This window comes from Acanthaster planci, linkage group LG15, assembly GCF_054643075.1.
Source record: "Acanthaster planci isolate LZ-2023a linkage group LG15, COTS_SCS, whole genome shotgun sequence".
NCBI classification, from domain to species: domain Eukaryota; kingdom Metazoa; phylum Echinodermata; class Asteroidea; order Valvatida; family Acanthasteridae; genus Acanthaster; species Acanthaster planci.
The window spans coordinates 7,343,393-7,370,267 of NC_141791.1; the positions used below are offsets into that span (position 1 = coordinate 7,343,393).

General features: G+C 40.1%; 1 protein-coding gene across 2 annotated transcripts in view; it reads left to right on the forward strand.

Annotated features, from left to right (window-relative positions):
* LOC110984630 (uncharacterized) overlaps positions 1–26,875 on the forward strand; it is a 43,354-nt gene that overhangs the window by 7,885 nt on the left and 8,594 nt on the right. For both annotated transcript variants that reach the window (XM_087146479.1, XM_087146480.1), the window contains exons 4-21: positions 4,085–4,253; positions 5,256–5,530; positions 6,523–6,732; positions 7,521–7,614; positions 7,886–8,081; positions 9,383–9,566; positions 10,275–10,388; positions 11,073–11,161; positions 12,493–12,639; positions 13,877–13,988; positions 14,954–15,090; positions 17,317–17,438; positions 18,717–18,848; positions 21,327–21,460; positions 22,475–22,610; positions 23,994–24,178; positions 24,870–25,049; positions 26,203–26,311. In XM_087146479.1, the coding sequence (XP_087002605.1) occupies positions 4,085–4,253; positions 5,256–5,530; positions 6,523–6,732; positions 7,521–7,614; positions 7,886–8,081; positions 9,383–9,566; positions 10,275–10,388; positions 11,073–11,161; positions 12,493–12,639; positions 13,877–13,988; positions 14,954–15,090; positions 17,317–17,438; positions 18,717–18,848; positions 21,327–21,460; positions 22,475–22,610; positions 23,994–24,178; positions 24,870–25,049; positions 26,203–26,311 (2,725 nt within the window). The remainder of the gene's footprint in view (positions 1–4,084; positions 4,254–5,255; positions 5,531–6,522; positions 6,733–7,520; positions 7,615–7,885; positions 8,082–9,382; positions 9,567–10,274; positions 10,389–11,072; positions 11,162–12,492; positions 12,640–13,876; positions 13,989–14,953; positions 15,091–17,316; positions 17,439–18,716; positions 18,849–21,326; positions 21,461–22,474; positions 22,611–23,993; positions 24,179–24,869; positions 25,050–26,202; positions 26,312–26,875) is intronic.

A 26,875-nucleotide genomic window follows, 5' to 3' on the forward strand; every position in this document is an offset into this window, starting at 1 on the left:
CTAGTTGACTTCACATCAACAGCGCCCTCAGTTGTCTGAGAAAGCGTGGATAAATTGTTTGAAAGCATGCACTTTTCAGTGCATTTAGCCAAACAGGAAAGTAAAAGAATTTTCATACATTGAAGAATACAAAATTGAAGAAAAATTGTATGTACGTGTATGAAAAATTCATTTAGAACACTTTAACCCTGACCGCCAAGCATATTATTTGGCTTACACTACACAGTACTACAAAATACTAAGTAATAGTCTGAGCCTGAAGGACCTAGCGCTACAGATTACTACTTCTGGGTGCACCCTGGTAATTAGGCCAGAAATATGTCCGCCAAGCTCATTAATAAAAGTTATACACTCAAAATATTCTATATTAGAGGGTCCTGAGAGCCATGGAACTGAGGAATTCAAGAAATATGAGACTGGACCTCTGGGCCGGACTCAGGGCTTCCAATTCTGAGCAATTTGGATGCAATCGGGTTTAAAATTGGCACTATTTGAGCCATTTTGCTGAGGGAGGGTTTTTCAAAATGGCTACTTTTCTGGACAGGGACATTTTCTGCATTTTAGGGGTGGTCTGCTTCTGGTGAAAATTTCTCAAAAATTCATTGGTCAGCCCCCGAAAATTGAAAGGAAAATGAAAGAGGACATGTGGAACATCATTTTCCTGTGCAGCCTGAACACCTGTGAGAGTTGTGAGTATTTTTTAAATATTTGTGAAGTATGGGGATTTATCACTGCTGTCTATGGGAATTTATTTGTAGTGATGCACTCTATTCTGGCTAGGTTACTTCCATTGTTACTTGTGCAGAGAACAATAAAGCCATGCATTCATAGTGCCACAGCACTGTATGCTACATTGTCTTATCTATTCTATCTTATGGCTTCACAGAACAATAAAGTCATGTCCTCTTACAAGCAACTTTGCTCAGTAATACATTTTACTACAAGTAGTAATTTGTAGTATTATGTAGGGTTAGGGTTACAGATGTGTACACAGGTACGATGCATGTACATGTTTTTGTACCGATAGGGTCGGAATTGGCTGCAACCAGCAAGGATTTAACCCTAAAACATTGTAAAAGAAACAGGTTATTTTGTATTATCTCACAGCTGGGGGACAGATTTTGCCCCCCCAACTCTGATATCCATTTTTATAAAACCTGGTAAGTATTGGGTACTGTATACATGTACCACTCCTTATTTAATTTTCAGCGGAGATACATGTATCTCCAAAATAAGTGGCAAAGTGAACATCACACATGGAATTTTTAAGCACTACATGTGACAGCATTTTCGGCATTTTCGAACATCATGCGTGTTTTGTCAAAGTTTTGAATGTCATCAAAATTCAGTCAAATATGACGTTCGCAACCAACATACATGTATTGTACCGGTACATTTTTAAAGCAGTCAAACTTGAAGATAATTTTCAGTGATTTAGAGGTATAAGACTTGGCAAATATGTTGGTATAGTGAGAGTGATTATAAACGGTAAGAGAATGAAGAAAGCTAAACTTTTCTCATCATTTCCCGTCAATTTTGTGCTCTTTTTTTCATGGCTTATATTTTTTAAAAGTTATTTCTTAGATGCTTTAAATTACATATACCGAAAAATATACCAAATTCTCCTCCTTGTTGAGAGAAGTTTTTTAAATCAAGTCCTCCTTAGGTAGGTACATGTAGGTTTGGGTTGGGTCTGAGTTGGCATAAGTCCGAGTTGGCTTGTGTCTGAGACTCTGAATTCGCATGGGTTCGAGTTGGTATTGGGTCGAGTTGACCTGATCCCTTTTTTAAGCAGGGCAAAGTACATACATGTACATGTGCATTCACATTGTTGCTTCGGATTATACCCAGAGTTTGCAAATATTTGTCCTTAGGCTACCATGGTGACTTACAGTTCTTGAACCAGGATGTGTTTGAAACCAAGTTAAAAACAAACCAAAAATAATAAAACAGGTAAACAAAAACCATGTGGAAGATTCAGGTTTTTGAAAGATACGGTGTATGAATGTATTGTTGGGAGGATGAGTCTTTTTTCAAGATGGCCACCATTTCCATACATTGTAGACTTGTGTGCAGTTTTCAGCCATGGCCACATGTGGACATTTGAAGACATGTTTGAACGGGAGATCACATGGTCACCAACAGAGTCTACTGTTTACAGAAGTTTTTCATTGTCTGATTGATCATGTGACCTCTTGCAGTTTTTACCAACTTTTTATTAAAAATAATAAAATTGAGGTGGCCCCTAAAAGGAAGCGGGTGGGGACGCTAAACATTTTTTTTACAAAGCCTAACACAAAAAGGATGTGTGAAACAATTGCAGAAATCTTGTTCAACATGTGGTTTATCTTTGACACTAGAGGTACATGTACAGTGTACTGTACTTGTATTCAGTCTGTGTGATTGATGCAAATTGACTTTATCCTCACTTTGTCATCTGTAGACGAAAACCAGAATGCCCAGTTACAGTACCCTGTGGTCTTGTGGTTGTGGTGAGAATACATGCACACTGTACATGTATGGACAGAAAATCACTCTGCCAGAAAAAAATGAGAAGATTTAAAAGTTTACTTTCTCCTGAAAAAATGTTATGGAAGTTAACATGCAAATTTAGACCTTCTCAGATATTTGTCTTAGAAGACCTACAGGTGTACCTTACCTTGTACACTGGCAACAAAAGTTGCATATTGTGTCCTGGTATTGGGGGTTGATGAACTACATGTACACCAGGGATTTAGATACAGTATATGTACATTTCTAATACATTTCTTCAAGCCATGAGTACAATACCCACATCCTTTCTTAGAGTAGAGTACAGTACTCTTTTTCCCTCAGTGTTTTTTAGTATTGTATTCCTCTTCATGAGAGGGAGAACACTGTAGTCCGTAACACATGTACAGTGGTGGTGGAGAAACTGAGTACCGGTATTATGCTGGTACTCAGTCCTTTTACATGTACCTCAGTAAATATAATAATACATGTACCGGTACTTGTTATTTCTCTTGAAAAAATATAGTAAAAAAAAAGGCTTAGAGATAATCATGAACTCATGATACCATAGACAAAATACTGTACATGCACAGTGTAGTCTGTATCCGCCCATGGATGTACATGTATGTATGTACAGTGGCAGGTGTAAGGCTACAGCGGGTGGATGCCATTTTATTATTCACACTTTTTTATACAGTGCCTTGTTCCTCAAGGCTCTAAGGTGCTTTACAATCAATTAAAATGCCAAATCATGCATGTTGACGGGCTGCTGTAAGCACATGCTCAACTCAAACTCTATCCGTGTGTGCAAATAGTGTGGTCGCCGTGGGCTGGAAATCAATTTTGCTGCATGTGTCTTCAGGGAGTCTGGTGACCACGTTTTTGTACACAAAAACGATCCATGCGTACAGTGCGTGCACAGAAGCCCATTTCGGTTTACTACTGCATTCCTGAACATGACACCTTTGTTTTGCTTTGAGTCTTTCTCGTCGATTCAGAATTTTTCTGAATAACTTATCATGGTTTTGCACAGACCAGCGTGAAAAGCTGTTCGTAGACAAACATGAAAAAATCAGGTTTCAGTAGAGTCGGCTACGAATGTTAACATGAAAAATGTAGAAACTTATGGTACTCTTTCTACTTTCTGTGTATTTTACGTTCTGCACAAAATTTTATGCTGCGTATTTTGACTAAATTTCCAAGTCGGGAAGCGTACATGTTACGCATGTTTTCTAAACCCCTGCTTCACATACATGTACATGGACTAGCACATGTGGTTCCTGCTACACATGTACATGGACTAGCACATGTGGTTCCTGCTTTCAGTAACTACATGTAGTTAGTTAACACCCTATACCGTACATGTACCTCAGGGATCATTCATTCAAAAAAATGTTTTAAATACTGTTCCCGTACATACAGGTACATGTACATTGTACACGTACATGTACACATGTGTTACGTATGTAGTCCTGTATATAAAGTAAAACTGGGTGCTAATGGCATGAAAACAAAGTTGGAATTTTAAAATTTGATTCCATTTAGAACAGTTTGTCAACCGATATAACATGTACTTTTCCCCCTTGCCATGCAGGCTGCCCGTGATGGAGCAACCGAACTTATGAGTCGCTATCTGGAGCAGATAGGCTCCAACAAACGACGGCGCGTCAACAAACTAGACGAGAACAACCTGAGTGCACTTCATTATGCAGCTCGCTACAACCATGAAGAGATTGTTAAGCTGCTCATTAAGCACCATGCAGGTAAAGGCATAATCATCTTTAATCCATGAATAGCCTGATCCTCAAACATTAATGTCTTGTTTTGACCTTGTTTAGAAGAGCCCAGTACTGTTGGGATTGTAAAGACAAACTGAGTTTCTGTGGTGTTTAGTTTTAGAGGACATTCATGGGAAACTTCACTGATACTCTCAGCATGAGTGTCTTGTCAGTGATGACAGAGGTGATTATAAATTAACAACAGACTTGAAGGTAAGGTACATGTATGTTGAGAATGCCCATCAGCCGCTGTCTACATATACATATGTAGGCCTACACAAGGACGACTTCCCCCATCATCAATGGTGACTTGCATAAAGTGGCTCTTAGAATGCACAGCACTGTACATGTACACATGGTAAATGTCATGCATGTACAGTACATTGTTCCAGTACACCGGCAGGAGTGATGTAGTACCACTATAACCATTGTTAAGGGAGTTAACTCGGTTAACTCAAGTTTACACATTTTATCATGTTCATTGTGTGACAAGATTTACATCACGTGACTCTTTGGCACTCACTGAGTGTTCACCATCTTCTTAGTGTAGTACATGTAGCTGGTATAATATCAGCAGTGTCAACCCATGAGCCATATCCAGACCTTTCTGAGGATAAACATTGGGGGCTCGTGGTGTTTGAAATGGCTTGTGTTGCCCTTGCATAGAGTTCCCAACAAGAAATCCCTACTGTTACATGTACATGTAGGCCATTTAGGAAAACTAGAAGTTCAAGTGCACTGTCCTCTTGTCATGTTTGCCGCTCTCCCATTGGTTGTTTTCCATGAAGCTCTCTGGGACAAATTCTTTGTCCAGGCAACAGACAGAGCATGTACTGTCAAACAAGTTGGGTCCACCAGTTCTTTCCAGAAAATCACTCACTCACAAAAAGAGTTACATGGTGCCACCTCAGATCCTTTTTTTCATCAAAGGGTATGCTATCTATAAAAAGTCTGATATTGATTTCATTTGATTCACCTCCTTCCTAGATCCCCAGTGTAAGGGTGAAGATAACACCACGCCCATGCACCATGCTGCACGCTGCAAACGTTCCTCTACCAAAGCATCACCGACCGGCTCTGGAGATGACGATGATGATGATAATGATGATATGTCAGGAGGTGTCATCTCCTATCTGGAGGCTGAAGGAGCAGACGTCAATGCGCAAGACATCTACGGACAGACACCGCTGCATTTTGCTGCCATGAGAGGAAATGACATCGCCACCAAGGAACTGCTCAGCTCCGAGAAAATCAAGTTTGAAGTGAGTTTCTCCAATCCACAGCTGTATTCAGTGGGCTCATTGCAGTGTTGTGTGTAATTTAAGGCTATCAGAAGACCAGACACAAGACCATTGACAGGTCCAGTTAAAAGTAACAGTGTGAAAAACTAGAGAGAGATTTTTGTGACTGGGACCAGTTGCCTGGCCACCTTATGACAAAGGAATGTTTTATTACTGTTCATTTGAATAGCTGGTAACATGAATGACCAAATCTGTGTATTTTGATGTTCTTAAGAGGTCTCAATTACGAGTGTTGTTTCACATAAATCAAGCTTGATCAGTGATCTGATATTAGTTTACTGACACCAGAACCCACCTACAGTGTAATGGATAGAGGGAACTAGCCATGGGATCACTGGTTGAGATCCACATCTGTGTGATTCAAACAGTCCCCAGAACTTCGTACTTGATAAGACAAGTCAAGTGAACAGTGGCAGAAGAAATCATCTGTCTCCTGATTGGTGGATTGTTGATAATGTGCTGTTGAATTATTCATTCCAACGCTTGGCAATCACATGGTGGTGCCGTAAAAACAAGTTCCACTGAAATGGTACAAAATTGAAGTTTCATTGTTCAGTCACAAGAAATTTCAGAACTTGCATCCTGGATTTATTCAGGCATTGAATTTGACCCCACAAATAATGCTTATGAGTGCAAAGGAAAGACGAATTCATCAGTTTACAGATGAAATGTTCCTTTCCATTTCTCTTTGTCCAGTGGCACATGTACATGTAAGTGCCACCCTCTTAATTACATTCTTTCGGTTGCACTCATAAATATGCATTTTTATACGTACAGTGTTTCTAAATGAATACTTGTACATGTACCATATCACATGCACGATTGCAAGCATTTTCATGATGTGATTATGAAAACCATGGTTAGTCATCACACCTTAGTACTGTACGTGTACATGATGCTTAAAGAAGTTGCCTTTTTCCTCCCTCTCCGAAATCTGCCTCCCTGCTTGTTAGGCTACTGACAAACAGTTAATGACCCCTTTGCACATGGCCTGCACCCACGGCCACCTGGTGATTACCAAGATGCTGATTCAGCAAGGTGCCATGCTGCGGTGCCTGGACGAGGAGGGCAACACCCCACTGCTGAAGGCCTGCATGGAGGGCCACGTGGACATTGTCCAGTTGCTGTTTGAGGCCGGTGAGGAGAAAAATATCCTGGAACAGGTACATCAGTAGCCCACATTCTGGCCGTTATTTATCATTTCTCATACGAGTAAAGTGTGTAGCCCAACTCAAGACACCAAAATACATAATATCCAGAACAATTGCTCCTGTGAATGCATTCCTCTACGCACTTGGATATCATGCATGCACAGTAGCAGTGCATGGAATGCTCTTGTACATGCACACACAATATGCACATAGAGCATTACGCATGTTTAGACCCATCAGCACAGACCCAGCAGCTTGCTGATGAAGCAAAGGATGCCCAAGATTTGTTAGGAGTGGGAAGTTGAGCAAATGGACTTGGTGTCTGAATGCCCTCTATCTGTGCATGTGTCTCTGGTAGTACGGTGTTGTAGCATACAGAAACAGTCCAGGTGGTGGACTGGTGAATGTTGGAACATACGGGTTCATGTACTTCAATAAGAATGGCTGCAAAGAACGGTTTCTTTGGGGTGAGATTGAGATGAGGCAGAGATTGACGTTCTAGTTTGCATCTGGATTCAAAGAGGTTTCACTGTACTTTGAAGGAGTTTTTTCTGAGACTACTTTTTCATTTTCAAAAATTGGCTCAAATGATAAATACATGTAGCTCAAATTTAGTATGTCAGAGGTCACAGAATAGGATATTACTTAAGTCAAATCTCCTTTGTTCAACTCACAATTGCCATCCTTTTTAAATCACAGAAATGTACTTATAGCATGTTAATAATCATAATTACATGTACATGTACTGTGGTAATCTTTTCATTTACTTCAGTGAAACATTTCTTCTTTCCCCTGTTTAGATGTTAACTGATGCTGACTATGACCAAAATACACCGTTGCACGTAGCAGTTGAAAGTGGCAAACAACAGATTGTTCAGATGTGTCTTGAAAAAGGTAATTTGGAATGGAAAGTATGAAATATTCACTTTCTTCAGGTTCGTTGTTGATAGGATTTGATCTATCTACATGTAATACAGCAAACACTTCTTGTACATGTAGATAGATTTCTTCTCTGTATATTTTTATAATATGTATCAAAATTTCAAATGCTGCTAACATTAGTCTCCTTTTGATATCGCTCACACTTATACAAACTCTTGCTAAAGTGTAAGTAAAATCTAAGGACCTGATTTGGTTTTTGTCATGTGCATATACGTGAATGCAGGTGCCAACATGAACATATTTGACAAGCAACGCAACACGCCCCTTCACATCGCTGCAGCAGCTGGCCATTTGGACATTGTCAAGATGCTGTTGAGTAAGACAGCTAACGTGGACTCACTCAATGCTGACCGGGCAACCCCTCTACATCGTGCCTGTGCATTCAATCGCGAGGAGGTTGTGGAGTACCTGCTAAAGAGGTGAGACCGGCAGATCATGTCACTTAACTCTTGCAGGCTATTAAAAAGGTTCCATGCTATGGTTGTTTTATAGATGCACCTTCTGTGCAACAATCATTGTGTGAAACCTACTGTATTTGATGCCTTAATGTGGTTAAGGGCATTAGAAAGGGTACTTTCTATTTATAAATTGCACATGCTTTTTCTGACAACTAAGGGCACTGTTGCTGGGATGTCATTTAATAGGGAGAGCTCTGCTCAGTTACATTGTAGTTGGATTTTTTTCAGAAGGGGAACTAACATTTATTCATTGAAAACATTCCTAATGAAGGTTTGCTCATTTGTTTACTGCCATGTTCTTACCCATCAACGAATCTCCAAACAAAACTAAATTGATGCGAGCAAAATGCCAGGAATTCCAACAGATTTTGTTACAAATCGATGCAACATGTACGTGTACATGTAGGTTTTCTCCCTGGAATGACATCACAGTTTTGCTTATGAACATGAACATTTGTATAAAAACCAAGGTGGCACAAACTAGGCCTACATGTACCTTTTAAAATATCCAAACAGTCTCTGAAAAATAAAGTGGACAAAACACAGTAACGATTTCAAGGGTTGTTGTAAAAAAATGGATTGGCAAAGACCCTTTAAATATGGCATGTACGTGTACATGTAGCTTTCCTGATCATGGTGCACTCATATACATGTACATGTACCCTGAGTCATTTACTTCATGTGACTCAACCTGACAAAAGGAGTCCCAAGTCACCAGAGCCAATTTTGAATCATAGACCTTGTGAATAATCTTGCACAATGTAAATCAATAGGATTCCTGCTCATTTTTTCACCCACATGATGCGCCTTTACCTCGTGATGCCAAACCAAGTAATACATCAAACAGAATGAATCACCAGTGTTGATTCAAGTCGCTGACTTGGACCTCAGCCTGACTTGAGTTACTTTTTCATCTTTAAATTATACTAGTTTGACATAGGAGTGAAATTATTAAGACTGAACTTGAACAAATTTGACTAGTTGGCATTACCATTTTGTAAAGACGAGGAAAGATATCGGTATACTTTTGCAACCCAAAACTCTTTCAATGGGCAAATGCAAGCCAATTTTTAAATACACTCACATTGTGTGTTATATCCCAGGAAATGTCTGTTTATGGCAAGAGATCATGATTCAGTTCCTTGAAAGTTATTTTTTTGCCACAGTTTTCAAGTTATACACGAAATATCATATACTGTTGATAAACATGTAATGGTGCTGTTGATAGCTTGACAACTAGCCTTTCTTTGGAACCAATTTAGTGGTGCAAGGATTGAGCGAAGAGACAAGGACAACTTTACCCCGCTGCTGATTGCTGCCAGCAATGGACACAGTGCAACCATTTCTGTGCTCCTTAAGTACGGTGCAAACATTCGTGCTGTGGACAAACATGAAAAGAGCTCCATCTACTGGGCTGCCCAAGAAAATGAAGTCCAAGCGTTGAAGGTAAAGAAAAAACAAAGTAATGACAACCAACGCACTGTTGTTGCTTTACTGCAGTCAAAATGACATGCACTGGACGCTGTTAATGACATGAGAATAGCGAAGGCACTGGACTGCTTTACTGCACTAAGAGTGACACATGACCTGTGACTTAATTACAGTTAGAATGACAAATTAATTGTGGCTGCTTCATTGCAGTAAGAATGATACCTGCAATGTCGTTGCCTCTACAACATGTATCATTAAAATAAGTAAACATCGGTGTTTAGTCCCTTGCTCGGAAAGAAAATTAGACTCAAATTTGAGGGAGTTCAAGCACTGAAAAAGGTTCAAAATCAGGATTTGATGAACATCGGTATCAACTGTCTTTTGGGAATTAATCTCTGCAGTGTGAAGTTTGGTTCATACAGTACTTGGCCCCAAAGTAAATGTGATGATGAAAGTGTGACCTCAGATCTCATACTCGCACTGTGAATGTGCAAGAGTTGAACACACTTCAAGTTAAGCAAACTTCGCTTCAAATGTTTTGCTGCATCAGATTGACTTCCCTGTCAGGCTTGCCTGACGTGTGAACTGGCCTTACTGAGCTCAGTATGATTTGGATCATGCATGTTTGATATTAATGTTGGTCACGTTTGATCACACCAGTCAGAAAGTAGTTATCAAGTCAGCTTGAAGGCTAAACTTCTTTAATTACTGTTGTCATGTTAGGTTTTGTTGGACCACCGCAAGCACAAAGCGAAGAAGTTGTTGATGGCGAGTGATCGCTACAACAACACACCACTGCATGTAGCTGCTGAGAATGGCTTCATCAACGTCATCAAGGTACAGTTGATGCAGGAGAAAAAACTTAGACAACTACAGTGCTTTATTCAACCCAATTTGAAATTGATCCAGTACCAACTGGAAGACATACTGGGATTAAAGGTTAAGTGTGAATGTTTCACAGAACAATTCTGATGGCCCCTTGGAGTGGTGGAGAGCATTGTACTGGCTTTTGTACGGAGTGACTGTCATGGAACTGTGGCACCATGCAATAGTTATCACAATACATACATGTACATGTGCCCCCATGGGAGGGGGCTGCTGCTAGTAACAAGTGTAAGTGTTACCATGGTCGCCAGATTCATCCACAGTTTGACCACTGGCTCCATTGCTTCTTATCACTGTTGACATGCAGAGCAGTGACACTGGAGTGACCCTTATTGAAACGGTTTGAGGAATTTCATTGTCAATAACATGTTGCCAGCTCTCATGGCATGCATGGCCAGTGACATCACATACAATCACTTTCTTGTCAAGCTTCACTCTGCATTGTTGCTATAGAGGCTATTTGTAACCATTACAACCAGTGATGTGGCTGTGCCCTAGGACCTACTTCCAGATGGTCAACTACATGGAGATAGTCCAATTGTTTAGTTACAGTGATCATTACGGTCATTGCACGAATTTGACCACAACCACAGAATGGAATATTAAAATGCAATGTAATAACCGTTCATTCTTCAGATCTTACTGGATCATGGAGCTAATCTGGAAGCTAAGAATGAAGAAGAGCAGACTGCATTGCATCTGGCTGCCCAACATGGACGAGTCCAGTAAGTCCCTACAAAGGTTCCTGTGTTGTTCTCCAGGTGATATGGAGTGGGCAAGAGATCGGACCAAACATTTCCAGTGGTTTAGAGATCGGACCAAACATTTCCAGTGGTTTAGAGATCGGACCAAACATTTCCAGTGGTTTAGAGATCGGGCCAAACATTTCCAGTAGTTTAGAGATCGGACCAAACATTTCCAGTGGTTTAGAGATCAGACCAAACATTTCCAGTGGTTTAGAGATCGGACCAAACATTTCCAGTGGTTTAGAGATCGGACCAAACATTTCCAGTGGCTTAGAGATCAGACCAAACATTTCCAGTGGTTTAGAGATCGGGCCAAACATTTCCAGTAGTTTAGAGATCGGACCAAACATTTCCAGTGGTTTAGAGATCAGACCAAACATTTCCAGTGGTTTAGAGATCGGGCCAAACATTTCCAGTAGTTTAGAGATCGGACCAAACATTTCCAGTAGTTTAGAGATCGGACCAAACATTTCCAGTAGTTTAGAGATCGGGCCAAACATTTCCAGTAGTTTAGAGATTGGACCAAACATTTCCAGTAGTTTAGAGATCGGACCAAACATTTCCAATGGTTTAGAGATCGGACCAAACATTTCCAGTGGTTAAGAGATCGGACCAAACATTTCCAGTGGTTTAGAGGTCAAACCAAACATTTCCAGTGGTTTAGAGATCGGACCAAACATTTCCAGTGGTTAAGAGATCGGACCAAACATTTCCAGTGGTTTAGAGATCGGACCAAACATTTCCAGTGGCTTAGAGATCGGACCAAACATTTCCAGTGATTTATGTGCTTCATGTGTGGACATATCAAAGGAGACATCATCGCTTTGCTGGCACCCTAAATTAACTTTATTTATTGCTCACATCTGATGAGTGGAAGGGGCCAACGATGCCAACTTTTAGAAATGTTTGTTCTTCAGGCTGAAAGTTAAGCCCAAATTTTATGGAATTTATTCATTGAAGCATGTTGGGATAGTCTGTTTTGTGTCACAGTCTTTAGCATTGATTCAAGCTGGCCACTCATAAATATTAAAAGGCATATATTGAGAGCCAAAACTGTAGATTTTTGCTTGGAAGCATTTTTGTAGGAGTCTCCTTGATGTTTTTGGGCTGTATCTTGTCACAGCAATTTCAGAGCTTTTTGATTGTAAATCCTTTAAAGAATCAAGTTCAAGGCGGCATATTATAATGTAGTAAGATTTCTGATAGTCACAGTGCATGCATCACCAAGTAATTCCCTACGTGTCTCGTACATGTAGCTGCTTCAGCACAGTCCCTGCTTGATAACTTGAACAACTGATTTTTCTCTGCAGTACCTTGAAAGAACTTGTCCGTCAGGACTTGACAGGGATCAACGATGAGGACGAAAACTCCAATACCCCATTGCATCTGGCCGCTTCAGAGGGGCACGCTAAATGCGTCCTGGCCTTGATTGATGCGGGAGCTGATATTGAAGCAAGGTTGGCAACAGGGGACTTAACAGCAAAAAATGCTTATTGAATGATGGAATATAGGACATATTTCAGTTTACTTGTTGTATCAGAGACATATGACTAGTAGTGGAAATGTCCTAACACTGATCATGCCTTGCACATGTGGCATGCTTTGCTTTTAAAATCGTACTTTTGTGATGCAGTGATTCGCTAGAGTTCATATGAATGATTTATGTCAGTGGTGTATCTTATATTCAAAATGAGCAGGGAGGCCATTTTAGACTATCCATACAAGAAATGGATTTTGACACCATACGTTCGACTTATTAGCTTTTTTCAGTTGTGATATTGGTCTGTTATTCATCTTTAGTTTTGTATGACCAGTGGCTAGTAACAGGGTGAACATTGACAAAGGAATGCTATGGTCACAGTTCATGTGAATACTTGTAGCTTATGATTTGATTTTGGACTGAATAGCTTATGATGGACCTTCAGGGACTTGTGATGGACGTGACTACATTACTACAATGTTTCATTGTCAGGAATCATTGAAAACAGCATCTGCAGTGGCATAGTACATTTACATCATTGTACATCAGCCTTACCATTGTTAACCACTTCATGCCGGGGCATTTTTCAATGTTGATGATGCTGGGCCGGCATGACTATCATTTTTTCCGTTTTCAAAATCCTTCAAAAATTCATCATTTCATTTAACGGTTGTTTATAGCCGCACAAAGTAATCTTTAGGCACTACTCTAAGTTGACAGGTGACCTTCATTGACACCCGAGTATTTCAGCCAGGCCAGCAGCCTTGTAAAAAAAGGCCCAGATTGTGCGGTGTTACATGTATGTAACTGTCTTTTGTTCACGAACCTGGCTCAGTGCACTGCTGACCTCTTTTCAATAGGGGCCAGATTAGCGTGCAGCGGTGCTGTGTGGCTCATCGCTGCGTTAGTGGAGTGCTTTTGTCCCCGGTGGTAATCCGCTTGCTCTCAATGCCCCAAACCCTGGTATACGGTTTCAAAACAAGGCTGGATTATCACCACTTTTGAGAGTGAAAAATGTTGATAATTCCCAGCAGCCTGGTCTTTTGTTTGTAGTACGGTCTTTTGTTACAGGGCCCTGTTTCCTTTGTCAGAGTTCGGAGACCCTGGCCATGCATATAAACCATCTGTCTCCGATTCTGGAGTCCCCGGCAGGAAGTGGTTAAACTAATGTTTACAAGTACCATGAGTTGTCAATTTGATTTGATCCGTGATAGGAACCAGTCACTGTGGACTCCACTGGACTGCTCGGCAGCCAGTGGCTGGGTGAAGTGTGCCACTGCTCTGCTTGAGAATGATAGCCCCATAGACCCAACTGACAAAGCCAAGGTAAGAGACTGAGTTAGACCCATGCTGCTTTGGGCAATTTTCAAAAAGGGGCGAAGGACCAATTTGTTTTTCAAATAAATTTTATTAAGAACTTGCCTAAAGTTCAAAATTTGCTGGCACAAATTATAGAAATTTGAGCAAACCTTTTGCCCTCCGACACTAGTGACACACACATGCCAAAGTAATCTGTTACTTAAATATCTTACACAAATTCACAGTTTGTGTGGGGTGAGGGACTGATTAGGAATTTTGGAATTAAAATGTTGGGAGGTCTGTTTGAGTGACAAAAATTGTATTGCTGCACAATATGCATTGAGGCTTTGGTGGACATTTGCAGAGTCATGCAAATAATGTTCGTTTATGGTATTTGTGAGAATACTTTCATGAAATGATGTTCTATTTCACTGGTCTTCACCTCAAATGAAGTTTTTCTCTCCATCACATGAACATGAACAACGTCATTAGGTGACTGGTCACTAGTGCTTTAGTGACAACTTTTGACAACATGTGGGAAAGTCTTGTGTCAGTTTTACAGTAACCTGATGGACTATCAAATGCCATCAAAATTCCTCCACATCTTCTAGTAGACTGCTGGTTACTCTGCTTTCGCATAGATCCTGTAGTCAATTTCGTTTTACTCTTGACTGGTCCCTTCACAATTCTGATCACGTGAATGGCAACATGATGAATATCACCAAGAATTCCCTTGCTCAGTTTTACTTGCAAGAATCACAAATATACTAATCTTGTATTCGATTGTGAAGAGGAAAGTGCAAAATATTTGACGAGTGTAGTGTTCATTGCTCATTACATTGTTGGAGCAGCTGTATGCTTTTTTCTAAGATAAATTTGGAGGAATTCCCTTAGAATACATTACCCGCTACAGTTCCTAGTCATTCATTGGCTGAAGGATATTATCGTAGGGACTCTCCTTTGTCTACATGTGTATATGTACATTTCTACAGACAACGCCACTCCATTTGGCCTCCAAGAACGGCCATGTTGACATGGTGAAGCTGCTGTGTGAGAGAGGAGCCGATCTCTCTCTCAAAGATGAAAGCGACTATAACTGTCTGGATCATGCTATCGACAAAGGACATGAGTAAGTTAACCCCGATCTCATACTTACAATGTGTTGGCAAATTAAACCTTAGAGAGTTTGCCTATTCAACAATGCGATTTGATAATGCCCTCTGCAAAAAAACGCACTGGCACCTGGATATGAGAGAGTTTAATCCATTCCAATTGGTCAAGAGTCTGTGTTTTCTCCGGGTACTCCGGTTTCCTCCTGCCTCTAAAACTGGACCTTCCTCCTTGTCACAGTGTGGTCACTTTACAGACACTGCAACAGAAGGACTGGATGCAGGCCAGAAAAATGATTGTAACAACACCCAATCTATACTATTTACAATATTTGATACGAATTTATTTACAAAATTTCTCTATTCTATAATACAAAATATACACCTCCGTATTTACAATCAGATGTCTCCCAAGTGAGTGTAGCTACAACTCAGTATTAAATTACATTAATCAAATGAATGTCTATTTACCCCCGCATGGAAATCAGTATTTGCAATTCAAGTATGTACAGTTAAGTATAGGTATGAGTGAATTAAAACTTTGAATTCAGTCAATTCACAAACTAGTGCATCAAAGAGATACACTTGATAGTTTACAATTTCTTTAATACAATGCTGTAAATCTTTAGCTCTGAAAACTACCTCAAAATAAAAGAATTAGCAATCAAAGTTCCTCCCAGGAAAATAAGTATTCGCAAGAAAACTTCTAAACAAATGTCAGCATCAAAGTAAAAGAATTATCAATTGAAGTTCCTCCGAGGAAAATAAGTATTCAAAAGAAAACTTCTAAACAAATGTCAGCATAAACTCCAGAAAAAAAACAAGATTGGTCAAATAACCTGAAAGGTTCAAGGCATATACATGTAATAGTAGATCTTTCAGTCAAAATTCGCAAGTGTACGTCTGCTCTCAAATTTAAAACATCTGACATACAGTTCGACGTAATATCAGTTCGTCTCTCCTTGATAAGAATCTGCCCTTGCTAGCTTGATCATCGACTCTGGTACATCTGCGGGACCACTTCCGCAACTTAGATGTGAACCCTCACTGCAGTGTGCTGTGACCACGGTTACATCGGAATTCAAGAACTAGCCATCGAGCATGAGGAGGAACGGAACTCAACCAGTCTTTGAGCCAAGCTCAGATCTTCAAGGCCATGGTTTTCTTCAGTTTTCTAATCTTGGAATGTCAATCAGCTGCTACGATGATCCTGACAACCAATTTTGCCTCATAAGCAGCCTGACAAATCTGCTACTGGCTGTGGCAAATGGCGCAACCAAAGTACAAAACTCGCGCGGCACTGGGATAGGGACTATAAACTCAGCCCACACACCTCATCATCATGATGCATCTCTCAGTTCTCTAATGTCTATCACTGTTCATCACATTTATACTCAGTTGTGCTCTGTTCACATTCAAATCGCCCACAGAACTCCAGCCTTATTTTCTTTATCTACACAACCTGTGACAAGTCTTTACAAAAGAAAGCTCCACTGCAATACAAAAGGACAAGGTAGTACATCCAAATTCCTAAGTACAGACAGCCATGGCCCTGTTCATTGATGTGTAACCTGAAGAAGTAAAGTGATGAATTAAACATGAAAAGAAAATCTAGTGAATAATACATGCCAAAGTTTAGTTCAAATAAATTGGGCACAGGAGCTGACACTGAAATAGAAAATATCTGACATTAATTGACCTGATAGAAAAATAGGAATAAAATATGGAATTAATTAATGGAGAATTCTGACACTCCTAACTCCGTAATGTGATGCTAATTGTTAAAGTGTATGAATAAACGTACAGTTGGCGCAAATAGCCTGAGTTGCTGAAAACGCCATTAAAACAAAACAACAACACACATACAGTACATGTACATACATGTATACACGTAGGTCAATCCGATTATCAAGAAAGTACATGTATTGGCAGCTGGATGTAAAAAGACAACTCTCAGTCCCCTAATTTGATTGCACAATGCCCTTTTTAAATGCGAGAGCCTTTACATGTCCATAAGGCATGTCAAAGAGAAATGTTACAGCAGTGGTCGTTTTGCATGGCAGCCATCTTGGAGGATACTTTGTGTGTTTCACAGTGAGAAAACTGTGGGTACATCCCTGTGAAACAAAACCACTTACCTGATTGATGGCTACCACACCAAACCTTTTCAGTTCCTTCCTTTGTGTAAGAAAAAAACAAAGAAAGCCCAGACTTGACAATTCCTTTTGACTTTGCACTCTGTCCAGAGATGTGGCCCGTGCCATCATAGCCCACAAGCATTGGCAGCATGCCATGTACTCAGTAAGCCGTGACAAATTCACCAAGATGAGATCCACCCCTATGCGGAAATTGATCAAGAAGATGCCAGGTAGGTGTAATTAGGTAAACGTCCTTGTCAGGGTGGTAGATACAATTCAACAGAGCTACATGTGGTTGGGGCTGTTTTCACAGGTGTCTCCCAACACCTTCCCGTCATTACAGGATTGCTTGTTAAAGAGTAGCTGCAATAAAGTTTTCTTAGACACAATTTTTCTGCAAACTTTTGCCCTTTTTCAATGTACAAAAACTCTTCTACATTTCGGTTGGGTTTAAAAACTTATAAAAGTGTCCATGCCCTTACTGAGGGCGCTGTTGTTGTGATGTCATCCAGGAAAGATACATTTCAGTGCATACATGTACACTATAGGTTTGGCTGTTCAAATTGTGAACCCAGAATTTACTTATTCAAAAAAATTCTGAAAATGGAATTGATGCTTCCATATTGCTATACACATGAACAATGAAAGCATAGAAGAAAAAACTTCAGTTCAACAAAATCTTCAAAAATGTAGGACTTCTTTGTGCAACATTGAGGCTTTCTTCTTGGGATGGCATCGCAGTTTTTCTCATGAATATGGAAAAACATTAGCATAAAAACCAAAAAGGCAGTAGAATGCTCTTTGAAATAGCTAAACAAAAGCTGAAAATAAGGTTAGCTGACTAAAAAGGTGTATTCTGAAGGTTTCTATTAAAATGAATTGATGGCAGCTACTCTTTAAAAGACAGCAGCCAAACATGGTTGAAGCAACACAGGTTCTCGGACTTTACTTTTCTTTTCAAAAAGATAAACTCTCCAGATCCATTACGAGGAAAAAGAACAAAATGTTCAAAAGCAACTTTTGAATACTTTTCTTTGTTACTATTGTCTTTAATAAGATTTGCAGAAACAGTAACCCCCAAGCTGGGTTTTGAGCTCCCAATCTTGTAGCCAGTCCTATTAAAGTGCCATGACAGCGCAGTGGCAAGCAGATTCCAAAATGTTGTTTGATTCTGTTCCCATTTTGATTGTTTTTCCTTTTAATTTTACTTGCTTACTTACTTACTTGTAACTTTGTTTTCTGGGTCACATCAAAAATGCTGCAACACTGTTGGTACACGACAGTAGCATTTATCACTTTCCTAGTAATCAATGACACTTCAGACTGCACTCTGTAGTGTCACTTTAAATACACTTGAGCAGAGGAAAATCATCACAGGTCACAGTTTGTCCAATGGTTGAAAGAATTGCACATACAATGTAAAATGGCTGCTGCCGTTTCTGAGATACCCGGTAAGTAGTTTTGGCTGTTCTTTGCTCAAAGCGGACATTTTTTGTTCTGAATTGTAGATGTTGCAATAGCAGTTTTCAACCGATGCGTAAGTGAGAACGACTACCCGCCCGAGCACAAACGTTACTGCATCACCTTCGACTATGAGCTGCTGGATGACATGTTCTCCAAATGGGATGATAACAGTCCAGGTAAAGTCTCCACTGATGTGGAAAGAGAGGAAAAGGAAGTATCCGTCAATAACCATGAAAGCTGTCCCTTCAGGATGCACTGACAAAGAAAAATTAAAGTCACCCGTATCTTTGGCAACCATCCGTGTTTTCCAAGACCCAATAGAACTTTGGTGCTGTGGCTACTTATGTCCTGTTCTTATTCCATCGTGCCTAAAACTCGTTGCCAGTCAGGTTGTGCATATGGGGGCACATCATATTTGGCAGTTTTATATTTAAAGGGTTACAGAAATAGAAAACATTTAATTCACGTGAAGTATCGATATTTAAAAAAACAAGAAATACGTAATCATTTCAAAAACATCATAAATTTAATGTTTACCCCATAATTGTGACCACAAAATGAATAAAAAGATCTTGCGTTTCCCTGCCCACAAAAAATCACCAGAAGGATGCATGTACAGTGTCCATGTTTATTGCGCAGAGTACATGCAGTATCTCATGCTTCAATAGACCACGTTGTGTTTGATGTAGCTTGGCCAACAGATCAAACACTGTTTCAGTTCAAGAAATACACAATAGGACTGTGTCTTTTAATTTCTACCTTGAACTGAGACAGTGTTGGCCTGTGGGCCAAGCTACATCAAACACAACCTGGTCTATTTGCATTTACTTCAGGTGAAGTAAATGTTTTCTATTTCTGTAACCCTTTAATTCAAGCAATAAGAAACCCAGGAAAAAGCGGCAGTTTCCAGTGCATCATGAGACATATTGAATGACTGCCGTCAGACTCATGTGCTTATGCATTCATTCAGCAAGGAGACACATGAGTTGAAACAGATGATCTCATGCGGTGTTCAGAATACTGCAATATATAACCCACATGTACTGTGACAACCAGTGTGGCAGATGGGGCTGATTAGTTTGCAAGGTGGCTAAAAGTGACTACCGTGACGCTGATTTAGTCTGACATCAGTAGAGAAAAACCAAACGAAACTCATTTACAAACACATCTGTGGGAGAACATGTTCCAAGGATTCCCTATGCACTGCATTCAGATCAATCTACCTAATAAATGAGGGCCTGGCGGTTAGGGACAGCATGAGGACAAACAGGACAGGCGATTGAAGAGTTTTAGAGACTATAAAGTTAGTGAAAGGATGACAGCAAATGAGACAAATGCATGTACCTGTACATTGCACTTACCTACACTCACGGAACACACTCAGTGTTACTCTGTTACTTGCAGGTGCCGTGTTAATCTTTGGGTGAACTCAGAACTGAGAATTTAACCCTCACCTCTAGGCCTTTTTCTTACATGTAGGCACCACCCTCAATCCTTCAAAATCCTCAGATTATTCTTGCCAAAAAAGTTGCATTCAGCTAAACAAAAGGTACAATGTTCCAAACTCCTCCAATATTTCTCGCGTATGCTTCTTTGAGGGGTGCCCATTATCTCAGTCCTTCAAAATCCTCTGGCAAGTCCTGTAATTGTGTTGAGGCAGTGCAAATGTACCATGGAGCAGTACAGGTGATTTCATAAATAACCTAGACACAAATTTATGCATGACTGAGCTTAAACAATCAAGACAGGTGAAGGTTTAATCATTTTTTCCTGTGTATGCCCGTGATCTTTTCTTCTTCCTGCATTTTGAAGTTTTCTCAAAACAAATGCACCAAGCTTGAAAATCTTTTCCAAATATTGCCCTCCCCATTTGTTGAAATTTGTTGCATGCTGACAAGCTAAAACCTGTTCTTTCCAAATTAACCTGCATGGAGCATTTATATTCATACCTTGCCAGGATGGATACTGCTGAGAGGTACATGTAACTTGCTTTGCTGTTGGGCTCTGTGGAAGAAGTTGTGTTTGCAGTAATTGTCAGAATTACTAACCCATGGTTTTCCTTGTGCCATCTTTTTGTTGCTGGCTTTCACATCTTTGTTAATTTGCAAGATTCCATTAGTGTATTATTGTTTTTGTAGCATACAGAGTTGATAATGCTGTGCAAGTGTGTCACTGTATGTAATATGTACAGGCAATTGTAGAGGCTAACAGTGGATTCTGAAAAGTGTAATTTGTGTTGAAATGTGCATTGGCTTCCCTTGTCTTGCGTTGTATTAAGTTTGCCTGAAAACTGTCCTAAGGGTTGCAGTGTTTTCCATGTATCCTAGACAAAATGAAGGGAAGGTTAAATTTCACATGGGAAAATCAATTTTCAATCAATCAGTCAATTGAAATGTGGGAATAATTGTTGACTATTTGGAATTTGAACTTGTTGCATTGGGGTCAAATAAAGAATACCCAGCATTGTCTTTTTTTTGGGGGGTGCTTGTTTTTTTAACTAGTCAGCTTTGATAAAAAAGGGCTTTAATCATATGTTTTTGTTCTGTAAAAAAAGGGTATTTACTTGTACACATGTAAGTCCTTACATGTGTCTTCAACCAGCCATGTGTTCTGCAGTGTTCATTAAATTGGTCTTAATCTGTTCCTTGTTGCAGACAATGTTTCCGAGGTTTCAGGAAATTCTGATGACAACAGCCCATTTTTGGAGAATGGAAATCTTTCCCCAACCGCTGTACCTTATTCGTCCAGCTCCAAAATGCTGAGAGTCAACCACCCCCTGACCATAATGGTACGTCCCAAGAGAAGTGGCAGGCACACATTTATTATCCACACAAAGAATTTTTCAAAAATTTAGCAGTGCACTGTTCATAAAAAGATGTACATGTATATAGTATCAAACATGCACAGCGTGCATGCGCAACCACCGTGTAGCAAGTAGGTCTGATGAAATTCTTTTAAAGTTTGCCGTCTGTAATAACTCAGCAACAATGTTACTCAGGCGCCGACCATGTGTGAAAGTTATGGCTGCAGCTAGAAATACATGTACATGTAACTCAGCCTGAGGAGCCATTGACTTGTGGCTGAACCCATTCCACAATAGACAAGTGTATTGCTGCAAGTCTCAGCCAGTTGATTTGGACATGGAGACACCTGAGTACCATTGCTGATGTGAGCCAGGACTCAGCTACATTGTTGTCACATATTGGTCGTGGCTTTGTGCACATTCACATGAAAAGCAATCAAGTGTGGAAACCACATAGTCAGTCAGTTTGTTCTCTATTGTCTGCACTTTCAAGACAAGCAGTACGGTAAATACTTCACAGGTCATTGTACATATAGGCCTAGTGAGTAAAATGTATTAATTTTTTCTCTGTTATTCTTTCTTGGATGCAACCTATGTCAAGAAGACGGGAAAGGAAAAATTCGGCAAAAAAGAAAGTCCTGAAGGACAAATGCCACAAGATAGAAATGCATGTTGATGGCAGTTTTTGTATACTCTCATCCGTGTTTTTTAGTGTTGTTGTAAGTGGAGAAAAGAAAATGCCTTGGAAACAAATCTGGAAAAACATGACTGTGTTTAAAAAATGTTGAAAAAGTTGACAGCTGACTATTTTGAAAAAGGCATTTCTTATATCACAGCCACACAAAAATGGTTCCTTCATGAGTAGATTTAAAGACTCAAGGAGACAACTCAGCAACAATCTCCGTGCGAGGTTAACGGCATGAAGGGTTGTCACACGTCTTTAGTTTGACTGAATTCTGTAAGTCAACAATTGTCTCTGTTATGATTGAAAACCCCCAGGTGAAATCCAAACGGGACGACTTGCTGGGCCACCCTCTGGTCACCAGCCTCATGCAGCACAAGTGGGACAGTTACGGCCGATTCTTCTACTACTCATCACTGCTGTTCTATGCTCTCTTCCTGGTGTTCCTCACCGGTAGGAAATCTGTTGGAAACCTTTCTAGTACGGTTGGGTTTAGAGACACAGGTCGAGGGCTGTCCGTAAAGTACATGTACATGTAACGGTATGTGCCCATTTAGGGGACAAGGGGATTGTTGACATTGCTAGCACTTTCCTTGGGGGATGTGTGCAATAAGGTAAATAAAGTCCTATTTGTACCTGCAGGGACCAGCTTTTTACATCAAAAGTCCTTCACTACACATGACCTTTCACCCTCATTATTTGAATCTTCGCTGTGCCAGCATAACTTTTCTGAAGGGTCACAGGGCACTATACATGTAATATGCATACTGGAACATGCATACAGAGAGAGGCAGGCTGGGACCACTTTACACGTATGTCATTTGTATGGAAGAGAAGGGTCTAAAAATCAGTATTCTGTGCGTACATGTCTCATGGACGATTCTAAGTCTGCCCGAACCAATACAGCACATCTGGCCAGTGTTCATCTCCTGTTTTTGGAACATCTTGAATGAGAATATTCTGTTCCCACTGGATGGGATACAAGGCCATCAGGGCCTGTTCTCTTGCTAATGCTGAATACCCATTTATACTCTTCGGTGGAGAAAGCCCAGTTGGGTAAAATGGCTTGCTCAAGGACACAGTACCAGTATATCGCCAACAGCTGGATTCAAACCCCTGATCATAAATTCTGCTGTTAATCCAAACTACCAGATCACTGCTCTTACTTTGGGCTGAACGGTAAAAATTAGTATTTACTGTCAACAATGTAGAAGGCAAGAGAAAAAGTACACATTCAAAGAGACTCTAACCCCCTATCCCCTGCTAGAGGACTGAATCTCAGTGTGTTGTAGCAGTGGTTATTACTATAGTTAAGGAAAAATAAAAAACTGTTGCCTTTCACCTGTGATTGTAAAACTTGGGTTTACTGCATAAAATCTCATTAATATTTCTCCAGATTTGCTTAAGTTGAAAATCTAGGCTTTGATTCTAATTGACCACAAGCCTACACGTATACTTATTAGAATTGTGTAATCCGGTGTCATTTTTGTCAGTCATACATCAGTAATGTAAAATACATTGTAGAACTCAATATTTCCATTCTCTTTCTGTTAAGAACTGCTTGAGTCTTTCATCCCTAACCTCGTCCGTCAAAATTCACGAGCATTTTTTTTAGGAAACTCTATAAGGATGAGACAGGTACAGCCGAGTCACTTTACTATACAAAAGTCTTAATGCTTTGTGAAAAGTCATAGCATGGAGAATGTGTCTATGGCTTCTTTGCAGAGCAAGGGGATTAGGATGAGTTGGAGGAATTAGAAGGTTTCCTGGCAGAGAATGCTTAGGGGTGAGAGGGTTGAGTTGCTGAATGATTAGAATCCTTTTGTTCTTGGGCAGGCTACGTTGTGACCAACCCCCCATCATTCTACTACAAGGTGAATTCCACTGATGGTACCTTTGAGTGGATGGCTGATGGTCAGCAACGCTGGGAACGAGACTTCAGCTCTGCTACTCACTTCCTCTTTGGAAATGTTGGACACTGGGTCATCATTGTTTTGTCGGCAGTTAACATTTTGAAAGAGGTGAGAGAAATAGTGGAGCTACAATGTGTGTTGATTGATCAGTAGGTAGTGTGTCTTTTTGATTTTGTGGCTTTGACGAGCCACAAAGACCTTTTCCTTAATATGTTGAAGTGCATTTTAGCTAGTGCACTACAAATCTTTTGGCAAACTTTCGGTTTTTAACATTTGTGTTTCCAAACTTTTGTTCATTTGTGTAACCAAACTTCTTTGAGTCATCAAACTCAAGGTTTCTGAGCAGAAATAATGGCCTTTCCAAACTTTCACAACCACTATTCTTTAGTGAAAATTGTCACTCTGAAAATGGGCTGGAGAATGAACTACGGTACTTGTACTAATGTGTACCACATTAAGGGAACTACTGCATTTGGTGCCCTCAGTGTGAAAATCCTAAAATTGATTGTGGAAAAAAAGGTGTGCATGTTCTACTTCAGGAGCTGATCACTCATTTTAGACTTTCTGGGGACATTACACATTTTCCCTCGGCAGGTTGCATTTGTTTGACCACTTTCAGTTGACCAGATTTTACTTTTAAGCTCAAATTTCATGGACAGCCTTCTTGAATGCCCCCTCAGCAGTGAAATTGTTGAGCATCATGGTAAGGCTTTGATATTCACATCAGCCTATAAATCTTAACTGCAGCCCTTTGGGAACTGCCTTCAATAATACTTTTTTTCTTGCCTTTGGTTTCCAGCTGGGCCAACTGTTCCATCAGAAACTCAACTACATTGGCTGGGTGAATCTGCTGGAGTGGGCCATATACGTGCTGTCCATTCTTTTTGTGTTACCATTGTCTGGTGTGTACTACCCCTATGGCACCAGCACCACCGATTGTAGCACCTCATCAGATACAAATTGCATCATGCTGCGATTGGTAAGACTTACATGTACAGTGTACTATCAAGGCTGTCACCGTGATCCATGTACATGCATGAACCTTCCTATGATGTGGTAAATAGCATCTGCTTCAAATGAAGCCAACGGAAAATGGTGTGACCATCACAGGAAGCAAGTTGGACTGTACTGCAAGGCAGACGGGTCAGCTTAGCTTAGTAACACGTCGGCCAGAGTTTCGTCAGTGTCCGTGACATCTGGCGAATTTACATAAAGCCTTGAGCAATTACTCATATCAATTTGAAATCAATCGAAACTTAGATTTGCACTCTTCCGCACTTGCTCATGGTGAATGTGTGCTCCCAGTTAGAATGTACATAGCTAATGCGAATATACGTCTGCATAGAAACAGACTTCTTCTTCTACTGTTGCATTCCTTTGAATGCCACAGTACTTTTTGGACACATTAGAGTGTTAACGGATGTGGGATGATATACATGTAATAGTTATTAATAGACAACTAAAATGTAGAAGGGGGGTAATTTCTAGGGATTTTTCCAGATTCCAGGATTTCTGTAACCCCCAAATTGTGGATTTCATCAGTCATGTTTGTTACGTTTTAGCACAGTTTTAAAGAAAACAACTAGAACAGAAAAGAAATGGAATATTTTCATGATTATAACCATTTGGAAAAATGTAAGGATTTGTATCCCTAAACAACAACATAATTTCATATATTGTGAGTAAAGACAACCCCTCTGCTGGATGTGAAATGGATTTGTCTTCAACTTTTCGTCTCACTCTTGATGCAATACCCTCATGGCCAGTCAAGAGACAGTCTGTCTATTCAGTACTTAAATCTGAAAAACTCTGCCCTGAGGTATCTTATTCATTGTTGTATAATCTGTTAAGTGGGAGGGGGGTGCCAGACTATTTGAGGTTCCATACCACTTTTTCGTTTTCTTTTAAATGTGGCTTAAAAATGGGATATAATTAATCTCAAATTTGAGATTATTCATCAGCATGACATTAATGACATTAATTTATGATGAAGTTTTATTTGTTGCTTTCATTTTTATTCTCAGGTTCCCACAATAAATAATGCTCCCCTCGCTTTATATTCAATATGGCTGATTTGTGAATACGGTGAATTTGCTAACCCTCCCTGCTTTGATATGATTGTTGAATGGTAGGACTGGCAGTGGCAAATAGGGGCAGTGGCCGTGTTCTTGGCCTGGATCAACCTGATTCTGTTCCTGAGGAAGTTTCCACAGTTTGGCATTTACATCGTCATGTTCACAGGTAAGTCTGACCCCAGAAGTCAGCTCATTGCTGACAGTGCATGCCTGACCCCAGAAGTCAGCTCATTGCTGACAGTGGATGCCTGACCCCAGAAGTCAGCTCATTGCCGACAGTGGATGCCTGACCCCAGAAGTCAGCTCATTGCTGACAGTGGGCCCTAGAGGTCAGCTCACTGCTGACAGTGGATGCATTACGTTTTGAGGAGAAACAGGCAAATTGTTCCAGTCTAGCTTTTTGTTTGTTTCTTCCATTGCTTGGAGGTTTTGGTACAATCACAGAAATTGTTGGATGACCAGTTGTGCCTTAAGGGAGCTAAAGCCTTGTTTACCGCCTTCATTTTGCTCACAAGATCGGCCAATCGGCATCAGAAATGCCAGTTTGCTCTAATATAATGTTGTGTCGTATTGTAGCAGAAGTAACGTTGTAACTTTTTTTTGGTAGCATTGCCACAATACTTAACAGTATTCGTAATGATATTTGGATTATGTCAGGTATGTTAATCTTCTAACCGGTTCTTCCCTCACACCAGCACTTATCGATTCTGTATTGTAGTTGTGGTCCTAG